Source organism: Cricetulus griseus, chromosome 5, assembly GCF_003668045.3.
Source record: "Cricetulus griseus strain 17A/GY chromosome 5, alternate assembly CriGri-PICRH-1.0, whole genome shotgun sequence".
NCBI lineage: Eukaryota > Metazoa > Chordata > Mammalia > Rodentia > Cricetidae > Cricetulus > Cricetulus griseus.
This window is the reverse complement of record NC_048598.1, coordinates 163,545,830-163,564,354: the sequence shown is the minus strand read 5'-3', so window position 1 is coordinate 163,564,354 and position 18,525 is coordinate 163,545,830. Positions and strand designations below refer to the sequence as shown.

General features: G+C 37.7%; 1 protein-coding gene across 6 annotated transcripts in view; it reads left to right on the top strand.

Moving 5' to 3' along the window:
• Dgkb (diacylglycerol kinase beta) overlaps window positions 1-18,525 on the top strand; it is a 649,271-nt gene that overhangs the window by 226,434 nt on the left and 404,312 nt on the right. For all 6 annotated transcript variants that reach the window (XM_035445438.1, XM_035445436.1, XM_035445435.1 and 3 more), the window contains 2 exons: window positions 862-951; window positions 14,118-14,278. In XM_035445438.1, coding sequence (XP_035301329.1) covers window positions 862-951; window positions 14,118-14,278 — 251 coding nt within the window. The remainder of the gene's footprint in view (window positions 1-861; window positions 952-14,117; window positions 14,279-18,525) is intronic.

Below are 18,525 nucleotides of genomic sequence, written 5' to 3'. Positions count from 1 at the left end.
TTATGCCTGCTTGTTCTTCATATCTTTCTAAGAAAGTCTTTTTCCTTCTCCCACTCCCTTTATGGGGCTATAGAAAGACTACACACAATAAACATGGCAATTCAGTATTCACCAGATGCCCTCCAGACTCTCTCTCTGTCTCCTGCCTTTCCTTTCCTCAATCCACAAACCCTGTGTCAGTTATGCACTGGACTAGCTGCTGGTATTGACAAAAGCCCCGACAAACACAAGCTATGATGCAAGGCTAAATAAATGATAGGCGAACAAACCTGATGTTGCAAGGTAATCCAAAAGTAATGCTCTGTTCATTTGCATTGAAATTTTGCAATGCTGTGGGTAGGAACAATTGATCAGAATTACTAAGTATTTATTTTTAGAATTCTACTGTTCTCAAAGAAAATGGAGTGTCCCTAGAGTTGATGTTGCAGAAGAAGCATGTATAGTACCCTACCTATGTTCCCTGTTACAGGTATCCCTATGCTTTATGTACCTGCCTTCTTGTGTCTTAATAAAGACTAAAGAGAAGGAAATACACACACACACACACACACACACACACACACACACACACACACACACGACATACTTTTGAGTTTTGTTGAGATATTTAAAACATTTTCCTCATGCACAGATTATAAAGAATGTTTCTTTCTGAAGAATGATATATGATACCTATTTATCTAATATGCCAGCTACCACAACTGCATAAAAACATTGTCATTTGTAATAGCATTTTAAAAAATTCAACTTGTTGCTGTTTACATGTACTTTGTGGAATTATTTATTCAATGTAAGTTTGTTTCCTTGCTGTTATTGGTCAATTTGGTTTCACATCTTTATTTTCATTGTCCAATTACACAGAAAAGGCCAATGTAGTCAAGCACCCTCCAGTTGCTATTCTGCCTCTTGGGACTGGCAATGACCTAGCAAGATGCCTGCGGTGGGGTGGAGGTAAGAAAGCTGCAATAGAATTTAATGGAAAAGTAGGAGAATGAACTTACTTTATAATGGTTATCATGTAGTTATAGTAAATGTAAGAGGTATTCTACACTTACAAAAGTATTTTAAACAATAATCAAGGGTTTGGAAGAACAAAGAGGGTTAACAATTTAGATTGGGTGATGGGATTTAATTACATGTCAATTACATATTTGGTATTCATAGGACACCTTTTCAAACATCTGTGGTTTGGGCTTTTCTTGCTTAGAAAATAAGATACACATGAAGAACTCTAAGACAATATTCTAATGTTTAATTTGCATTATTTTCTAGTGTAGAAAACAGACAGAGGTTATTACATTGGAAAGTGGAAGTGGAGCATGCCTGAGAGTCTGAGTGGACAATGGGCAAAGATCATTTCTAGAGTGACTTTATTAACAATATGAAAAGAAAACTGGAAAAAATAAAAACACCGATATGTGACTTTCTCAGGGATGAATATACTAAGCACTGTTATTTGAGTTTTACATTATAACAACCACTGGATTCTATAGTTGGTGTCTAAGAGTGAGAAGGGGAAGGAACAATATTAGCAATTCTATATGTATGTGAAGTCATGTGTAACACTTAAGACTTTGTAATAACAAGGAAATTGATTCCAATAAAGAAAAGCATTCTCAATTACATATATGAGAACACTAATAGTATGATATTGACAAAATTGCATGAAGCTAAGTGTGGACTTCAGAAGCAGAGGGACAAAGTTCAGTCTTCAAGGACTCGGGAGTGGCTTTTTCACTTAGGGAAATGACAAAGGGATGGTGGATGAGCAGAATGCAAATGTAGACAATATTTTGGGGAGAATCTAAAATACTTTCATGAGCAACCACTGATAATGCTAAAAAGCCATAATTAAATTGTAAACATTTTATTTATATTTATTCTTTACATATACTACATCCTGATCAAAGTTCCACAACTTTCACTCCTACAAATCCCCCCTTCACCTCTGCTCTCCCCTAGATCTATTCCTTCTCGTTTTCTCTTAAAAAAATAAAGCAGGCAGGACAATCAAATATGGCATAACAAATTACAATAGGCTAAGCAAACGGGCTCATATAAATATTGAACAAGGCAAAGGTCCCCAATCATACATAAAGGCATCAGAGAAACCACCCACTTCCACTTGTCAGGGTCCCAGAAGAACACCGAAGTATACAACCATAGTATCTATGCAGAAGACCTCGTTCAGACCCATAAAGGGTCTTCAATATAGCTTCAGTCTGTGTGAGCCCCTATGAGCCCTGCTTAATTGATTCTGCGGTTCATGTTTTCATCATGTCCCAGACTCCTTTGGTTCCTAGAATCCTCTTTCCCCCTCTTCTAAAGTTTCCTTTAGCTTTGCTTAGTGTTTGACTGTGGGACACTGCTGTCAGTTTCTGGACAATGCTTTTGTGATGACAACTGGGCTATGAATTTTTCTATGAGTATAGCATCATACCATTAGGAATCATGTCATTGGCTTTCCAATTGTATTTCATTCTATCCTGGGTCTCTGGGGTACCCAGCCTCTGGTTCCTGGCCATTCACACAGTCCCAGGTGTGGGCTCCCTCTCTGTTACCCCGTTAATAGGAGACTTCACTAGATTCGCTCTCATAGATTCTAGGGAGCTTTCAGTGCACCAGGTTTATACTTTATCCCCCAAGTGTTTCTTGCATTCCAGTTGTCTCTCCAAGTACTCTCTCCAACCATCCAAACACCGTCCAGCATGGACCCTTCTGTTTCCATCTACACCAACCCCAAGTCTGCCCACAAAATTTATTCTAATTTTCCTTCCCTCTGAGAGTCATGTACCACCACCCACCCCCATTGAGCACACCTTGTTACTTAGCTTCACTTGGTCTGTGGATTATAGCATAATTATCCTTTATATAACAGCTTATGTCCACTTATATGTGAATACATACCATCTTTGATTTTCTGTGTCTGGGTTACCTCACAAATGATTTTTTTTCTAGTTCCATACATTTGCCTGCAAAATCATGTCATTGTTTTTAACAGGGGAGCAATACCCCATTTTGTAAATGTACCACAGTTTCTTTATCCATTCTTCCATTAAGTTACATATTGCTTATTTCTAATTTCTGGCTATTAGTAATATAGCTGTTATGAACATAGTTGAGCATTTTTCCTTGTGGTAGGATGGAGTGTCCTTTAGGTATATGCCCAAAACATGTATAGCAGGGTCTCTGTTAGACCAATTACCAATTTTCTGTAGAACTAATATATTGATTCCCAAAGTTTCTGTTCAAGTTTGCACTCCAGGGAATGCAAAGGAGGAGTGTTCTCCATGCTGCTCCATATCCTGTCCAGCCTGAACTATCACTTGTGTTTTTCATCTTAGCCATTCAGACAGGTATAGATGAAACCTTACAGTTGTTTCGATTTGAATCTCATGGATAGCTAAGGATGTTGAATATTTCATTAAGTGTTTCTCAGCCATTTGTGATTTCTCAATTGAAAATGCTCTGTTTAGATCTGTATTCCATTTTTAATTGGATAAATTTTTATTGAAGTCTATTTCTTGAATTATTTATATATTTGGATATTAGCCCTCTGTTAGATGTGGAGTTGGTGAAAATCTTTTTCCATTCTGTTTTGTCCTATTGGTGGTGTCCATTACCTTAGAGAAGCATTTCAGTTTCATGAGGTCCCTTTTATTGATTACAGTTCTTAGTGCTGATGCTCTTGAGCTCCTTCAGTTGTCTTATTACTCCAGATAGAACTTCAATTACTATATTGAATAGATATAGAGCAAGTGGACAGCTTTGTTTAGTTCCTGATTTTACTGAAATTGCTTTAAATTTCTCTACATTTAATTTTATACTGGGTACTGGCTTACTGCAAATTGCCGTCACTGTGTTTACACATGATCCTTTTATCCCTGATCTACAAAACTTTTGTTGTGAAGTGGTATTGAATTGCTTTTCTCAGGTTTTTATTTAAATTAGAAACAAGCTTGTTTTATATGTCAATCCCAGTTCCCTCTCCCTCCCCTCCACCTCTATCCCCCATCTACCCCCTGTCCCATCTCCTCTTTGCTCCCTAGGGAGGGTAAGTCCTTCCATAGGGAATCTTCAAAGTCTGTCATATCATTTGGAACAGGGCCTGGGCCCTCCCCCATTTGTCTAGGCTAAAAGAATATCCCTCTGTGTGGAATGGGCTCCCAAAGTCCTGAGCAAGGTAACCCAGTCACAAAAAGACAAACATGGTACGTACTCACTCATATATGGATTTTAGACATAGAGCAAAGGATTACCAGCCTACAATCCACACCACCAGAAAAACTAGGGAACAAGGAGGACCCTAAGAGATACATGCATGATCCCCTGGATAAGGGGAAAGGGACAAGATTTCCTGAGCAAATGGGGACCATGTGGGGAGGGGAGAGGGATTTAGGAGAAAGAGAAGGGGAGAAGAGAAGGAGAGAGGAGGACATCAGGAAGCAGAAAGTTTAAGTCTGAGGAAGAATAGAGGAGAACAAGAAAAGAGATGTCATAATAGAGGGTGACATTATAGGTTTAAAGAGAAATCTGGCACTATGGAAATGTCCAGAGATCTACAAGGATGACAGCAACTAGCAATCTAAGCAATAGTGGAAAGGCTACCTTAAATACCCTTCCCTTATAATGAGATTGATGACTAACTTATATGCCATCCTAGAACTTTTATTGAGTAGCTGATGGAAGCAGAAGCAGACACCCACAGCTAAACACTGAACTGAACTCCTGGAATCCAGTTGTAGAGAGGGAGGAGTGAGGAGCAAAGGGGTCAAGAACAGGCTGGAGAAACCCACAGAAACAGCTGACCTAAACAGGGGGAGCTCAGGGACCCCAGACTATAGCTGGGAAACCAGCATTGGACCGACCCAGACCCCCTGATCATGGGTGTCAGTTAGGAGGCCTGGGAAATCTACGGGACCTGTGGCAGTAGATCAGTATTTATCCCTAGAGACATTGAATTTTGTCAATGGCTTTTCCAGCATCTACTGAGATGATCTTGTGTTTTCTTACTTTCAGTTTGGTGGATTACATTGACAGATTTAAATAAGTTGAACCATTCCTGCATCTTTGGGATGAAGACTACTTATCATGATATATGATCTTTTTATATGTTCTTGGATTTGGTTTGCAATTATTTTATTGAGTATTTTTTTATCCATGTTCATGAAGGAAATTGGTCTGTAATTCTCATTCTTTTTTGAATCTTTTGTTTGGTTTGGGTTTTATGGGTACTGCCTTTCACACCTGAGATACTTTCTTCTGTCTCTTTTATTACATTGGTGATGCTTGCTTCTGTAGTTGTTGTTCACTTCTTTTCCAGATTTTCCTCACAATTTGCTTTATTTGCTTCTATTGAAATTTCATGTCTTGAACAGTTTTATCGGTTTTCTTAAACTCTTCATTTTATTTGCTCTCTTTACAAGAGATGTATCCATTTCCTCTTTAAGTACCTCCATCATCATTATGAATTTGTTTTTGACTTGTGCTTCAGCTGTGTTGGAATACTCAGGGCTTGCTATAGTAGGATTGTTGAGCTCTGGTGATAACATTGCACTGACTTCTGTTGATTGTGTTCTTCTACTGATATCTAGGCATCTGGATTTGGGGTGATTATAGGTCTAGGTGCTGATTTCTGAGATTGTCTTTAATGAAGGTGCCTTTTGTTCCTGATTTCTGTTTCCTCTCTAGACTTCTGGCAGGTGTGGCCTGTAGCTGAATAGAGGACCTCTGTCAAAGTTGGGAACTGGACTTCTGATGGCTGGGGTAGAACCTTGTCAATCATGGTGCTTCCACCCATGTTGGGGCCTGGAGTTCTGGCAGCTGATATGGTATCTGATCTAGCAGGAGTTCTGGGGTTTTGGGTCTAAGTATGCCACTGTTAGAGCAGAGGCCTTCTACCAAATGTATGGGCCAGGATATGGTGATAAGGATAAGGGGATGTTGGAATTATGTTGGATGGGCCCTGGATGAGTGTTCGTGGTCCATAGGCAGAAGGTTACCTGGCCATCTGTGTGCCTGAGTGACCTCCAGTAGAGTAGTGGGCTTCTCTGAGAGATGTGGGCAAATTCTTAATATTTTTATTAAATCTAAACACACTTTGAGAAGTTTGAAAGAGTCTCCAAAGACAGAAGCCCTTGGGAGCTTGTTAAAAATAAAATGGTTGACCCTACCCTGGATATGCTGAATGCAAATCCCATGGGATGGGACTCCAGCAGACAATTGTCATTTGAAAAAAAAATGATTTACAACACAGTTGAAACTTTTGTTCCATGTACATTCATTCAACTGTTGTATCTGTTATATAGAGTGAAATTGAAAACTAAATCAAATACTTAGTATATATTGTATTTGGACTTTTCAAAAAATGTTATAGTAAAATTATATTATTAGTATTTAGTTAAATACCATGAAGCTGAAAGATATAAAGGCATAACCATTAAAAGATGCTTATTTTCACTGATTTTGAGATATATGTGTTGATTGACAAGAGGGAACCATCTGTGTGTCTTTTTTCACATATATTTGATTTTTCAAAAAATTGGTATTTGAATATTTAATACATTATTTTTTCAAATTATCGAATTAATTAGATCTCAAATTGAATAAAGAAATCTATATTTATGTAGGTTACATTCATACAAAACCACATAAATATTATTAATGGATAAAATAAGGGTTTCATCTTGTGTCAAAGATCAGATTAAAGATGAATTCTCAAAGTGCTTACTGTGTTCTGGCACAGTAGAGGGGAAATACATAAGTGACTTCTATCTGCTTAGAGACTAAATCTTCATTAAGTAACATGGACTGTAAGTCTGTGAAAAATGATATATATTCAGCACAGCTCAGAGCTATGAAAGAGTGAATTATAGAAAAGAACTACCCTTAGCTAGAAGGTCAATACGCCTCTCCTAAGGAGCTCCCATTTCCCCAGGTACTAAACTGTGAGGAAAGAGACATAGTTTCTAGTATTGCAAAAACTAAAGGAAGCCTGGTGGGATTGTCAAAGTATTCATTGCTTAGGTAGTGAGTATCAGAGTTGGCGAGGGGTAAGGGCTTCTAGCAAAATTAAAACACCAATATTTCCAAGCAGAGCCATCAGGGAAATGGAGCAATTATTTATGAGGATTTATATATAAAGAACAGAATGTGGAAGTGGGACTGTTTCTCACCAGATGTGTAACATTGAGGATGCTGGTCATGTACTGTTAACATTAGCATCCTTGGCAGAATCAGTAGAGGGCCTAGCTGAGAAAGGCCATTTGAAATTATTCAGTTTCCTTCTTTAGTGTGTACTTTGAGTACTCTACAGACATAGTAATTATTATTTTTCTTAAAATTGAAATGAAGTACCTCATTTTATAATAACATTATTAACTGTTCACATAACATCAATAAAGTATATTGATTTGCAGCCATTTTACATGATTTTTCCATGTATTTTGGTTTAGATAATTCTGATCTGCTAGTGACTCTCAATAAACGTGCTATTAATATTTATACTTTAAAATCATTTAGTACATTATATATTTTAAGAGAGTACCCAGTAGTGCCTGTGTAATTACTATTTATTCAAATATTTGCTTTATATATTTAATAGTGCTTAGTAAGTAAAACTAGTATTAAAATTTTAATTGGGTCAAACAGTAGAATTTTTAGTGTTGATGATGGAACAAATGTATCTTAAATGCAATATTTTCTCCAATAGACAATGTTGTATTTCAGGATATCTCTTCCTTTTTCTTTTAAACTAGTGATTTCTACAGTAATACATATGCTAATAGATGTAATGACTACTCGGATATGCTGGCAGTAACTTTCTCAACAAATAAATTATGAGTTAGAGACAAATTTTAGAGACAGAAACTCTCCAAAGTGTTCCAAATTAGGATATCACTTAAAACATATATAACCGTATATGCATGTGTGCGTATGCTTGTGCATATGATAGAAAAAGATAGAGGTATGGAGATCATTTTATTTAGAAAAGTTATCTTATTTTTTAAAAAAGGGTTTATTTACTCTTTGACAACTTAATGCATGCATTTTGATCATATATATCCCAATACCTCCTTTAAATGCTTCATGAAAGCCATCCCCAACAATGTCCCCTTTCAACTTTATCCACTTTGTGTGGGCCATTGACTAAATTAGTCCTGCTAGTCTATACATAGGTGTACACCATCCACTAGAGCATTGGTAACCTATCAGTGGCCACATCCCAAAGAAAATGGCTATCTCTGCTACAGCTGTCACCAATTGGCAGAAGCTATTTGCATATATGCCTCCTGAGCTTTTCCTCCACCTAGATGGAAAGCTGAGTGGCTTGATCTTCTGCAGATGACCACAGTTGCTTAAGGGCCATAAGTGCAGCAGCTGTACCATGTGCACAAGATAATTTTTTACATCACTATTCAGTCCTCCTGCTTTTAAGTTCTTTCTGCCCCCTCTCTTGTGACATGTCCTAAACCCCAAGGGAGGGGAGAATTGTTATAAATATCCCATTTAACGTCACAGTCACTGTTCTCAGTGCTTTGACAAGGCATGTGTCTCTTCATTATCCACATCCAACAGCAAAAAAGAAGCCTTGTTGTCAAGGTGAGAGCAGTGCCAACCTACAGGGATAACTGTAAATATTTAGAAGATGAAATTTCTGTTTAGCAAAACAAGAATAATAAGTTTCCTTGTCTATGACCTTCCCACTTATGGGTTTCTGTTTCCTTTGCCATAGTAGGTATGAATTCCTCCTACAAAGCAAGCCTCAAATCTAATCTGAAAGTAGTTGATTACCCCTACAACAGCTCTGACTCTGCATCAGTGAGTACATCTTGCCAGGCAGGCCAGCATTATAGCACGTTGGGCCCAGGGCTGCATCAGATCATTAATGACTCTCCTCCCTCTATTTGCCTTGCATACAACTCTCTGACATTATTACAGTAACCCAGAAGATATGACAAAACTGTTTTGGCTCTATTGATTTCTATGTGTCCTGTAATCCAAAAGTGTGTTGTTTTAAACAATATGTTCTTACCATCAATTTGTTAATTATGGTGATCATCTGACAACAATTATTAATAGTGTGTTCTGTGTAGGGAACTTCTGAGAAGTCCCTGAACAATAACTCCATGGAGGTATCCATTCATTATTAAACTTTCATTTTATAAGCCATGTCTTTTGGGAGTAGCATTGTCCACCAATACAGTTGATTTCCATTCAAGCTCATATTATTCTATTAAATGATATTTTAGTTAAAACACAAACCAGTAGATTTCTATATGCTCTTTACTATATCCCTAGCTTTGTTTAATTTACATTCTGTCTTCTCCCTGTCTTCTTTGCCCCCATCCCTACTCAAATCCCTAGTGTACTTGCCTCTCTTCTTTCATGTAACATGTGTTTGACTGTCCCACTAATTTTGCATTTTTAAAAGGAATTGTGGGATAGTGTGTCTCTGTATCGATTCTTCACCTTGATTCTGATTAACTCTCCTCCCAGGCTCTAAGTTTCTACCTTCTTTCCCATAATCCCTCACTGCTTAAACATTTCTCCCTTTAGCATTATTGCTCTCTTATTTTATTTTATTAGATAAGTTTATTCTCAGTAATTTTATTTATTTTCATTTTATTAAAACTCTTTCCATCTCTCTGTTAATGTCTCTGTCTGTCTGTCTGCCTGCCTGTCTGTCTGTTTGTCACTCATACAAGAACACACACACACACACAAGCATGCCACAAATCTCATATGTGGAAGTGAGATTTCAGAAGTAGAGTCCCTTGTTTCTTTTCAATGTTTTATAATAACTGGGGTTTTCTAATGATTTTCTTCTCTTAAGTTTTGGTAGGATTGTGCACAGGATCCCATCTGGTCTTGTGCTTTGGTTTTTGTGGGGAGAGATTTATGACTATTTCAATCTCACTATTAATGTAATTCTTCTGATTATTATTTCATCATGGCTTATTTCTGGCATATTTACACATCAGGAATTTATCTGTTTCTTTACAAAATCCATTTTAGAGGAGTAAAATTATTTAAGGTATCGTTTTGGAATTTTTCTAAATTTCACTGACATCTTTGGTAATGTATCCATTTTTCTTTGTAATTATTTGAAATCTTTCTTTTAGTCAACTTGGTTAAGATATTTATCCTCTTTTTATCTTTTCAGTGAATTACTACTATATGTAAAGCTATTAATTAATAGATAGTTTTGCTGAGTATAATTCTCTTGCTTAGCAGTTTTAGTATATAAGAACATGGAAATGTCTTGATATGTCTTCTGTCTATAAAATTTTCCACTACTCTGAATGAGGGTGCCAATTGAGAGGCCTGAGAAGTCTATGGGACCCCTAGGGTGGAAATAGTATTCATGCCTAGTGCACAAATGGACTTTGGGAGCTCATTCCCTATGGAGGGATATTATTTCAGCCCAGATACCTGGTGGAGGGTCTAGGTCCTCCCCGAAATGATGTGACAGACATTGATGATCCACCACGGAAGGTCTCACTATCCTTGGGGAGTGGGTGAGAAGTAGGTTGGGGGGTCATGGGAGGATAGGAGGGATAGAGAATGGGGGCATTGATATTAATATAAGATTGTTTCAAAATAAAAAAATTATAAATAAAAAAGATTCAAATGATTAAATTATCAGCTGCCAGTTACTAAATAGAAGAAGTTTCTGCTGCTTAATCAACTATTACTCTATGGACCTGCCTTAAAAGGCAACTTGCCATTCCTCTCTGCAACTTTCAATACATTCCCTTTAGTCTGTCTTTTTAATGTTTTAATATTAAATGCCATAGGTAGTTTCTTTTCTGGTCCTATTGCATCTTCTGTATGCCTGTTGTACCTATACTGTTATCTACTTATCTATTTCTCTGTTTGGAAAATGTTCTTTGATTTGAAATATTTTCTATGCATTTGATATGGTTTGATTTGATATGGTATGATATGATGTGATTCTTCTACTCCTCCTATCACTTATGCCATAATTCAAAGTTTTGGATTTTTCTTTTTCCAAAACATTCTTTCTTATAACCTGTTAGTTATTTTTTTCAAATTTATCAATGACCTTTGCTGAGTTATTGAATTCCTATACCTTTTTTTACATTTCCCAACATTTTTCTTCCTTCTCTGTACTTGAACACCCTATCCTGGGACATCTCTGGCACAATTCCAGCCTCCCACTCCTATTGTAGGAGTACTTTTTTTCCTGGGCATCTATCTCTGGATCACCTCCAGCCACCTCCTCTTAACAGTTTCCATAGTATGCTGAAATATGTTTGCCATGTACCTTTCCATGTGTCAACTCCAGGTCTTTTCTTGGGTCCACATCTTCTCTGGTAGTAGAGGCGCTGAGTTTCATTGCTTTTCCTTGGGACAAGTCTGCTGCTCTCACTGGATCTGCATTTTCCACTGCATGTTGTTGGACACCTTGTGCCCTGGGCATCAAAGCCTCACATTGGACCTTCTGCCTGCTTCTGTGTGTCCTTACACATATTTAATGACCTGTTTTTCTGATTCTGAGTGTGTTCTTGCCCCACTCTTGATCAGCAGCTTCTACAGGTGAAACTCGTAAAGCCTGGGCACTTCAACCTGGGTTACTTCAGTTTCTGCCCTATGTTGTAGCACTGCCAACAACTGGAAGTCTTGCCTTTTATTGGCTCAAAAACATTATAATTATTTTTAAACTTCACCATCATCAACTGTAGTAACTTGTAAACAATGTTATATTCCATTCGCTTTAGATTCTGGTAAAAGACTTTTTAAGCAATATCTCATTTAATACTCAGAAAATCTGAGATTGGGGAGATGAGTGAGCTAATATAGAAGGACGTTAAGAAACATGCACAATAACACCCCCAGGTTAGTTTTCAGTCCTTATTGGATAGTAAATGCTCACAGATGAATTTAAGAGAATATAATATCAAATCAACACAAGGGTGCACATGGACTATAGACAATCCACTAAAGCAAGAAAAGACTTATCACTTACCAAAATTTAATCAAGAACAGATAAGCAACTTAAAGAGACCTATAACCTCTAAGGAAATAAAAGCAGTCATCAAAATCTCCCAACCAAAAAAAGCCTGGGGCCAGATGGATTCACTGCAGAATTCTACCAGAAATTCAAAGAAGTGCTAATACCAATACTCCTCAAATTGTTCCACAAAATAGAAGCAGAAGGGACATTGCCAAACTCTTTTTATGAGGCTACAATAACCTTGAAACCCAAGCCACACAAAGAGACAACTAAGAAACAGAACTACAGACCAATATCCCTCATGAACATTGATGCAAAAATTCTCAATAAAATCCTAGCAAATCAAATACAAGATCATATCAGAGAAATCATCCACCATGATCAAATAGGCTTCATCCCAGGGATGCAAGGATGGTTCAACATATGAAAATCTATCAATTTAATCCACCATATTATCAGACTGAGAAAAAAAAAAAAAACACATGATCATCTCACTAGATGCCGAAAAAGCCTTTGACAAAATCCAACACCCTTTCATGATAAAGGTCTTGGAGAAATCAGGGATAACAGGAACATACCTCAACATAATAAAAACAATATACAGCAAGCCAACAGCCAACATCTAATTAAACAGAGAGAAACTCTATCCAATTCCTCTAAAATCGGAGACAAGACAAGGCTGTCCACTCTCTCCATACCTCTTCAATATTGTCCTTGAAGTCCTAGCTAGAGCAATAAGACAACAAAAGGAGATCAAGGGAATACAAATTGAAAAGGAAGAAGTCAAACTCTCATATTTGCAGATTATATGACAGTCTACATTAGTGACCTGAAAAACTCTACTAGGGAACTCCTACAGCTGATAAACACCTTCAGCAAAGTGGCAGGATACAAGATTAACTCAAAAAAAAAAAAATCCGTAGCCCTACTATTGACTTATGACACATTGGTGGAGAAAGAAATCAGAGAAACATCACCCTTTACAATTGCCACAAACAACATAAAATACCTTGGGGTAACATTAATCAAAAATGTAAAGACCTATACCATAAGAATTTTGAGTCTCTAAAGAAAGAAATTAAAGAAGATACCAGAAAATAATCTAAGTATTTTCACGTGGTCTTATTTTACTGGAGAAGGGTCCAGGCCTGTTACTCCTTCCTCTGCTACATGTCATCTCCTAGTGGATACTCTCTGTCTTCTTCTCTCCAGGCTTCTCATGGTCCCGTAGCCCCACCTATGCTTTTCTGCTTGGCTACTGGACAATCAGTGTTTCATTCATCAACCAATAAGAGAAACATATATACAGAAGGACATCCCCCATCATCTATTTAAGAGACAGCTGGCCTCTAAGAAGCCTAAGCCATAGGCCGAACAGTTTATAAATCAATATAAGTTTTTGTGTGTTTATTTGGGTCTAATTGGCTGTGGGAACAGGTGGAAATGAAATTCCATCCACAAGGCTGTAGTGATAAAAAACAAACATATTATACAATGTACTTAGTCTAAGAGAAGTGCAGTTTTGAGCACAGGGGCCAAGGGTTACAGGAAATGTGCAATTGATGCTTTATGTTGGGGGTGGCTGCCAAAAGAAGTATCCTCTGGGTTGAAACCATGTTGAAAAAAATAACAGCAAGCTATCTCAAAAGCATGGGTGCACTATAAGTAGATAAATTATGAAATAATCCAAAAATAAAGAACTTATTTTCTTTAAAGTATCTCTTGGTCACTAGAAGGAAACATGTAAATAAGGGAAAGATGGGAAATCTAACATGGTAACTCAGGTTGTAATTTCATAAGGGGGAGGTTGGTATTTTTCTGTAAAAGGATGCTTAGAAAGAAACTATAGAATTGAAAATTAATTATACTCTAAGGAACTGACAAACAAGTGTGAAAGGATATGTGGTAAAAATGTTGTTTATCAGTTGGGGAAACTGAAGGTTTATACCATAAGAAATAATATATGTTGCAAGTAAATCTAAGCGTGAAATCTTGGTGCAAGCAGATTACAGTCAATTCTTAGTATAACATTAAAATATATTAGCTTCAGAATAATTCATATAATTAAACAGACACATAAGTGTAGCTCCCTTTAGTTGGTTTATATTTTATCTCACTGTAAAACTTTTTTTATTAGGCTATGAAGGTGAAAATCTGATGAAAATCCTAAAAGACATTGAAAGCAGCACAGAAATCATGCTGGACAGGTGGAAGTTTGAAGTCACGCCCAATGACAAAGATGAAAAAGGAGACCCTGTGCCTTACAGCATCATCAATAATTACTTTTCCATTGGCGTGGTAAGATTTCCTACTAAATCTTACTTTTTTAACCTGTCTTAAATACTAAATAAAATGTCATAATCTATGAAAATTTGTTGATCATAAAAATGTTAGCATTTTATTAGTAAATATCTATTTTTCATCTTCTTTCAAAATTTACTTGCCATGGTCTATGGGCAAGGATGTTCTAGCTGCACATAGTCTATCTGTGTCCCACATGTGTGCCTGGTACCCATGGAGAGCAGCACAGTGTATTGGAATGGTGGGGTGAACACATGGTTGTGAGCCACCTTGTGGTGATGGGAATTAAACCCAGGTCGTCTAGAAGAGCATCCAGTGCTTTTAATAGTAGAGCAGCTAACTCTCTGGCCCTCTCATATTACATATTAATACAGCTTACAAATTTTTTTAAAATCAGACTATCAGCAATTGGTAAATTTTCATGATTTACATCAATGAAAGACACTATATACATCACTCTGGCTTGACTGTTTAATGCAACAAATGGATCTTAGAATGATTGAGAACATACTTTTACAGTGTTTACTATAAGAAGGTATTTAACATGCATGAAAATACATCAAAATTTACCTTACCATCAATGATACCAATGATATTATAACCAACCAGGAATGTATAAAATGGTTGTCATTATCCACCAATGGATAATAAGTGAAATGAGTGATTTCATTTCTCTTAAAAACTTGTGAAAAAAATAAGAATAGTATTTCTCAAAAGTTATTTGAAATATAATTCTTAATCATTCATGGTATATAAATATGTATAGCCAATCATTATGAATATTAAAAATAATTTACTAATGATACTATGTCATGACCCGGGCCGTCTCATCCCTAAGCCACAGAAGCCATGAGGTTCAGCCTGAGTGGGGCAGTGTGAACTTGGAAACTCCTTGCAACCCAACAATGATAAAAACCAAACACAGGCATCTTGTCATCTCAGCAGGGCTCTCAGCTGATGCCATGGTTTATTGAGAAGTCCATCTAAATAGTCTTCCAAGGGCAGGGGCAGCATCTGGAAGCATCTATTATGATGTATATATCCAATATCAAGTGATTCTATTAATTCAAGCATTAACTCAACAGTTCCTAGTTACATAGACAGAGTTATCAGCCCATGTGTGGACCTACTCAATGCTTAGGCTCATAGAGATGCAAACTAGGAGACATTCTACACTGAGTTCATGGTAAACAATAGCAGACCTGCTCATATTAGCAATACAATAGTGGGTCAAGGCTCCTGTTTACTGAAACCTGAGGCAGGACCTTAAGACATTTTATAATGGAACTATTATGGTCCCCCAACAATATTTCTCTCTTAAATTAATAAAAAGAAACCTGTGCTTCCGCATCAGGACAGATGACTGCACCTGTTTTAGGAGGCTGCCTTCAACCTACCAGGGGTGCCCATCATGGAATCACTCATTCTGTCATGCGTGTTCTGTCTTAGGACTCCTTGAAGGCAAGGAAAACCATACCCATCTCTGTCTGGAACCAGTCTCTGAAAAACAAATAATGTTAATGGGGGATGGGCCATGGTCCAGCTCCAAGCATTCCTGAATCAGAAAAAATCCTCCAGGAGGTAGCATCTGAGCTCTGACGGCTGCAAATATTCTCCTTCAGGATGGAGACATACAAAGGTTAAAATGGCCTTTTAAAATCCACGTGGGAAGCCGGGCGTTGGTGGCACGTGCCTTTAATCCCAGCACACGGGAGGCAGAGGCAGGCGAATCTCTGTGAGCTCGAGGCCAGCCTGGTCTCCAGAGAAAGTGCCAGGATAGTTTCCAAAGCTACACAGAGAAACCCTGTCTCAAAAAACCAAAATAAAATAAAATAAAATAAAATCTGCATGGGAATGCCTCTCGTGCCTCTGATACAGACATTACTAAAGTTTGCTCTCTTAAACATATTTCTATCCTAAGGCTTGTAAATTACACATTACATTTCTGTTAAAATGAACTCTGACTTCTAGTTTCTAATAACATTTGCATAACACATATAGCAAGGTTACAGCCATTAACAATTTCATCATGACAATACATTAGGGTGAGTAACAATACAATCAAAGACAATAAGATATTCTCACAATCTGTGGGGTTTGGACAATTTCACAACTCTAAACATTATTTCCTTTATTACACGCCTGGGACTCAATGTTCTCTGGAACTTTCTATTCCCTGCTTAAAGTCCATATGTTTTGAAATATGCAAAGTTCTGAAATCAGGTTTGTAATATTATACATAGTCTTTGAATGAAAAGTCTTTTGTCCATATCTTGTTAAAGCATTGTTTAAGGGCTTCTGCCACTCACTTTGGTTTATGCCAGTGTCCAAATGTATTAAATGGGTCCTTTTTCCCATAGGAAAACTGCCAAACAGTTGTGTGTATCTAGATATGGCAAGAAGGCAAGCTGTTTGTTGTCCAGTTCTTATTCTGCTCTGGAATGAGCACTCACGGATTCAGAGAGGCCTATATAGTCTGTCTGTAGGGAAGCTGGGACTCTGGGAAGCATTTTGAAACTAGAACTGGATGTGTCTCCTTTCTTCCTCTGGCTGTAGGTCAGATATCCTCAAAGTTCAGGAACACCAGTTCAGTGTTTCACTCCAGCTTGTTCAGACAGTCTCCCAAGGCCTCAGGTCCAATTTCTCTCTCTTCCGCGCATCTCATCAACTGCTCCAGCAGCCAGCATGCCTTGTTCTCCACCTTCAAGAAAACACAGACATGCCCTTGACCCCAAATAATTAAGGGGTCTGGTCCCCTCTATTCATCTCTGCATTTGACCTGAGCGAAATTCGCTCAAGTTCCTTCATGCCAGAATCTGTCTGCATCAGATTGCTCACTGGCATCCACATTTAAAAAGTTTAAAATAAACAGTGCATGGTTTAAGGCATCATGTGGAAACTGGGGGCACAGTTTCCCCCTTTTTATCTTAGAAACTGTGTTTTTAAGGACATTGTGGGCCTGCTCCATTATTCCTTGTCCTTGGGGATTATAAGGAATACCTGTTTTGTAGTAAGTTTTCCATTGAGCACAAAATTGCTGGTAAGCTTTTCTAGTATATCCAGACCCATTATCTGTTTTTATAACTTTTGGCATTCCCATGTAAGCAAAATATCTACAGATATACACTGAACTGAACTCTGGAATTTAGTTGCAGAGAGGGAGGAATGAATATTGAAGGGGTTGGTACCAGGCTGGTGAGACCCACAGAAACAGCTGGCCTGAACAAGGGGGAATACATCAACCCCAGATGCTGTCTGGGAGGCCAGTACAGGACTGATCCAGACCCCTGAACATGGATGTCAATGAGGAAGCCTCTGCACTCCAGGGAGCCTCTGGTAGTGGATTAGTATTTTTCCCTGGTATAAGAAGGGACTTTGAGAGCCCATCCCATGTGAAGGGATGCACTCTTGCCCTGGACACATGGGGAAGGGCCTAGGCCCAGCCCAGAATGATGTGGTGGACTTTGTGGAGCCCCCATTGAGGGCCCTACCCTGGGGAGTGGAGGGTGGATGAGGTGAGGGTAGATTGGGGGAGGATGAGGGGGGTGGGGTGATGGGAGGGAGAGGGAGAAGGGATTGATATGTGAAACAAGCTTGTTCCTAACTTGAACTAATAAAAAAATTTTAAAAAGCAGAACATCTTAAAACAGTGACTTATAACATTAAGAAATCTGAATAGGTGTCAACTGCCATGTGTACGTATTTTTAACTTTCCAACTCTGAAATGTGTAACATCCATTTCTCATAGATGGTTAGGGAATAGACCTCGAGGATTCACCCCTATATTAGCCATAGCCACATTGTGGACATATACATTGTTTGATGATTTGAGCAGCAGTCTCTCTAGTTAAGCAAATTTTGTTAATTGATCTGTTGACTTACTTCATTTGGCTAGTAATCAGGGAAAGGCCTTATTTAATAGGTTCCCAGTGTGACCCACAAACCATGGCAATTTTCTTAGGTGAATAATATTTTGAATTTGCTCATATAATATTTTAACCTGACTATTATTGGATCCTATGCATGGAATTGTCTCTATTATCTTATGAGCCTTAAAGACATAGTGACTGTCAGTATACAAATTAAATGAATTGTTTACTAGAATCTCAAAGACCATTGCAACAGCTCCCAATTTGACTGAGCTGAAGCCATAGCTGTCTGCTCCACCTATTCCTTTCCATCAATAACATATGCAAGCGACTCTCTCATTAGAACCATCAGTAAAAACTAACATATCATATTTT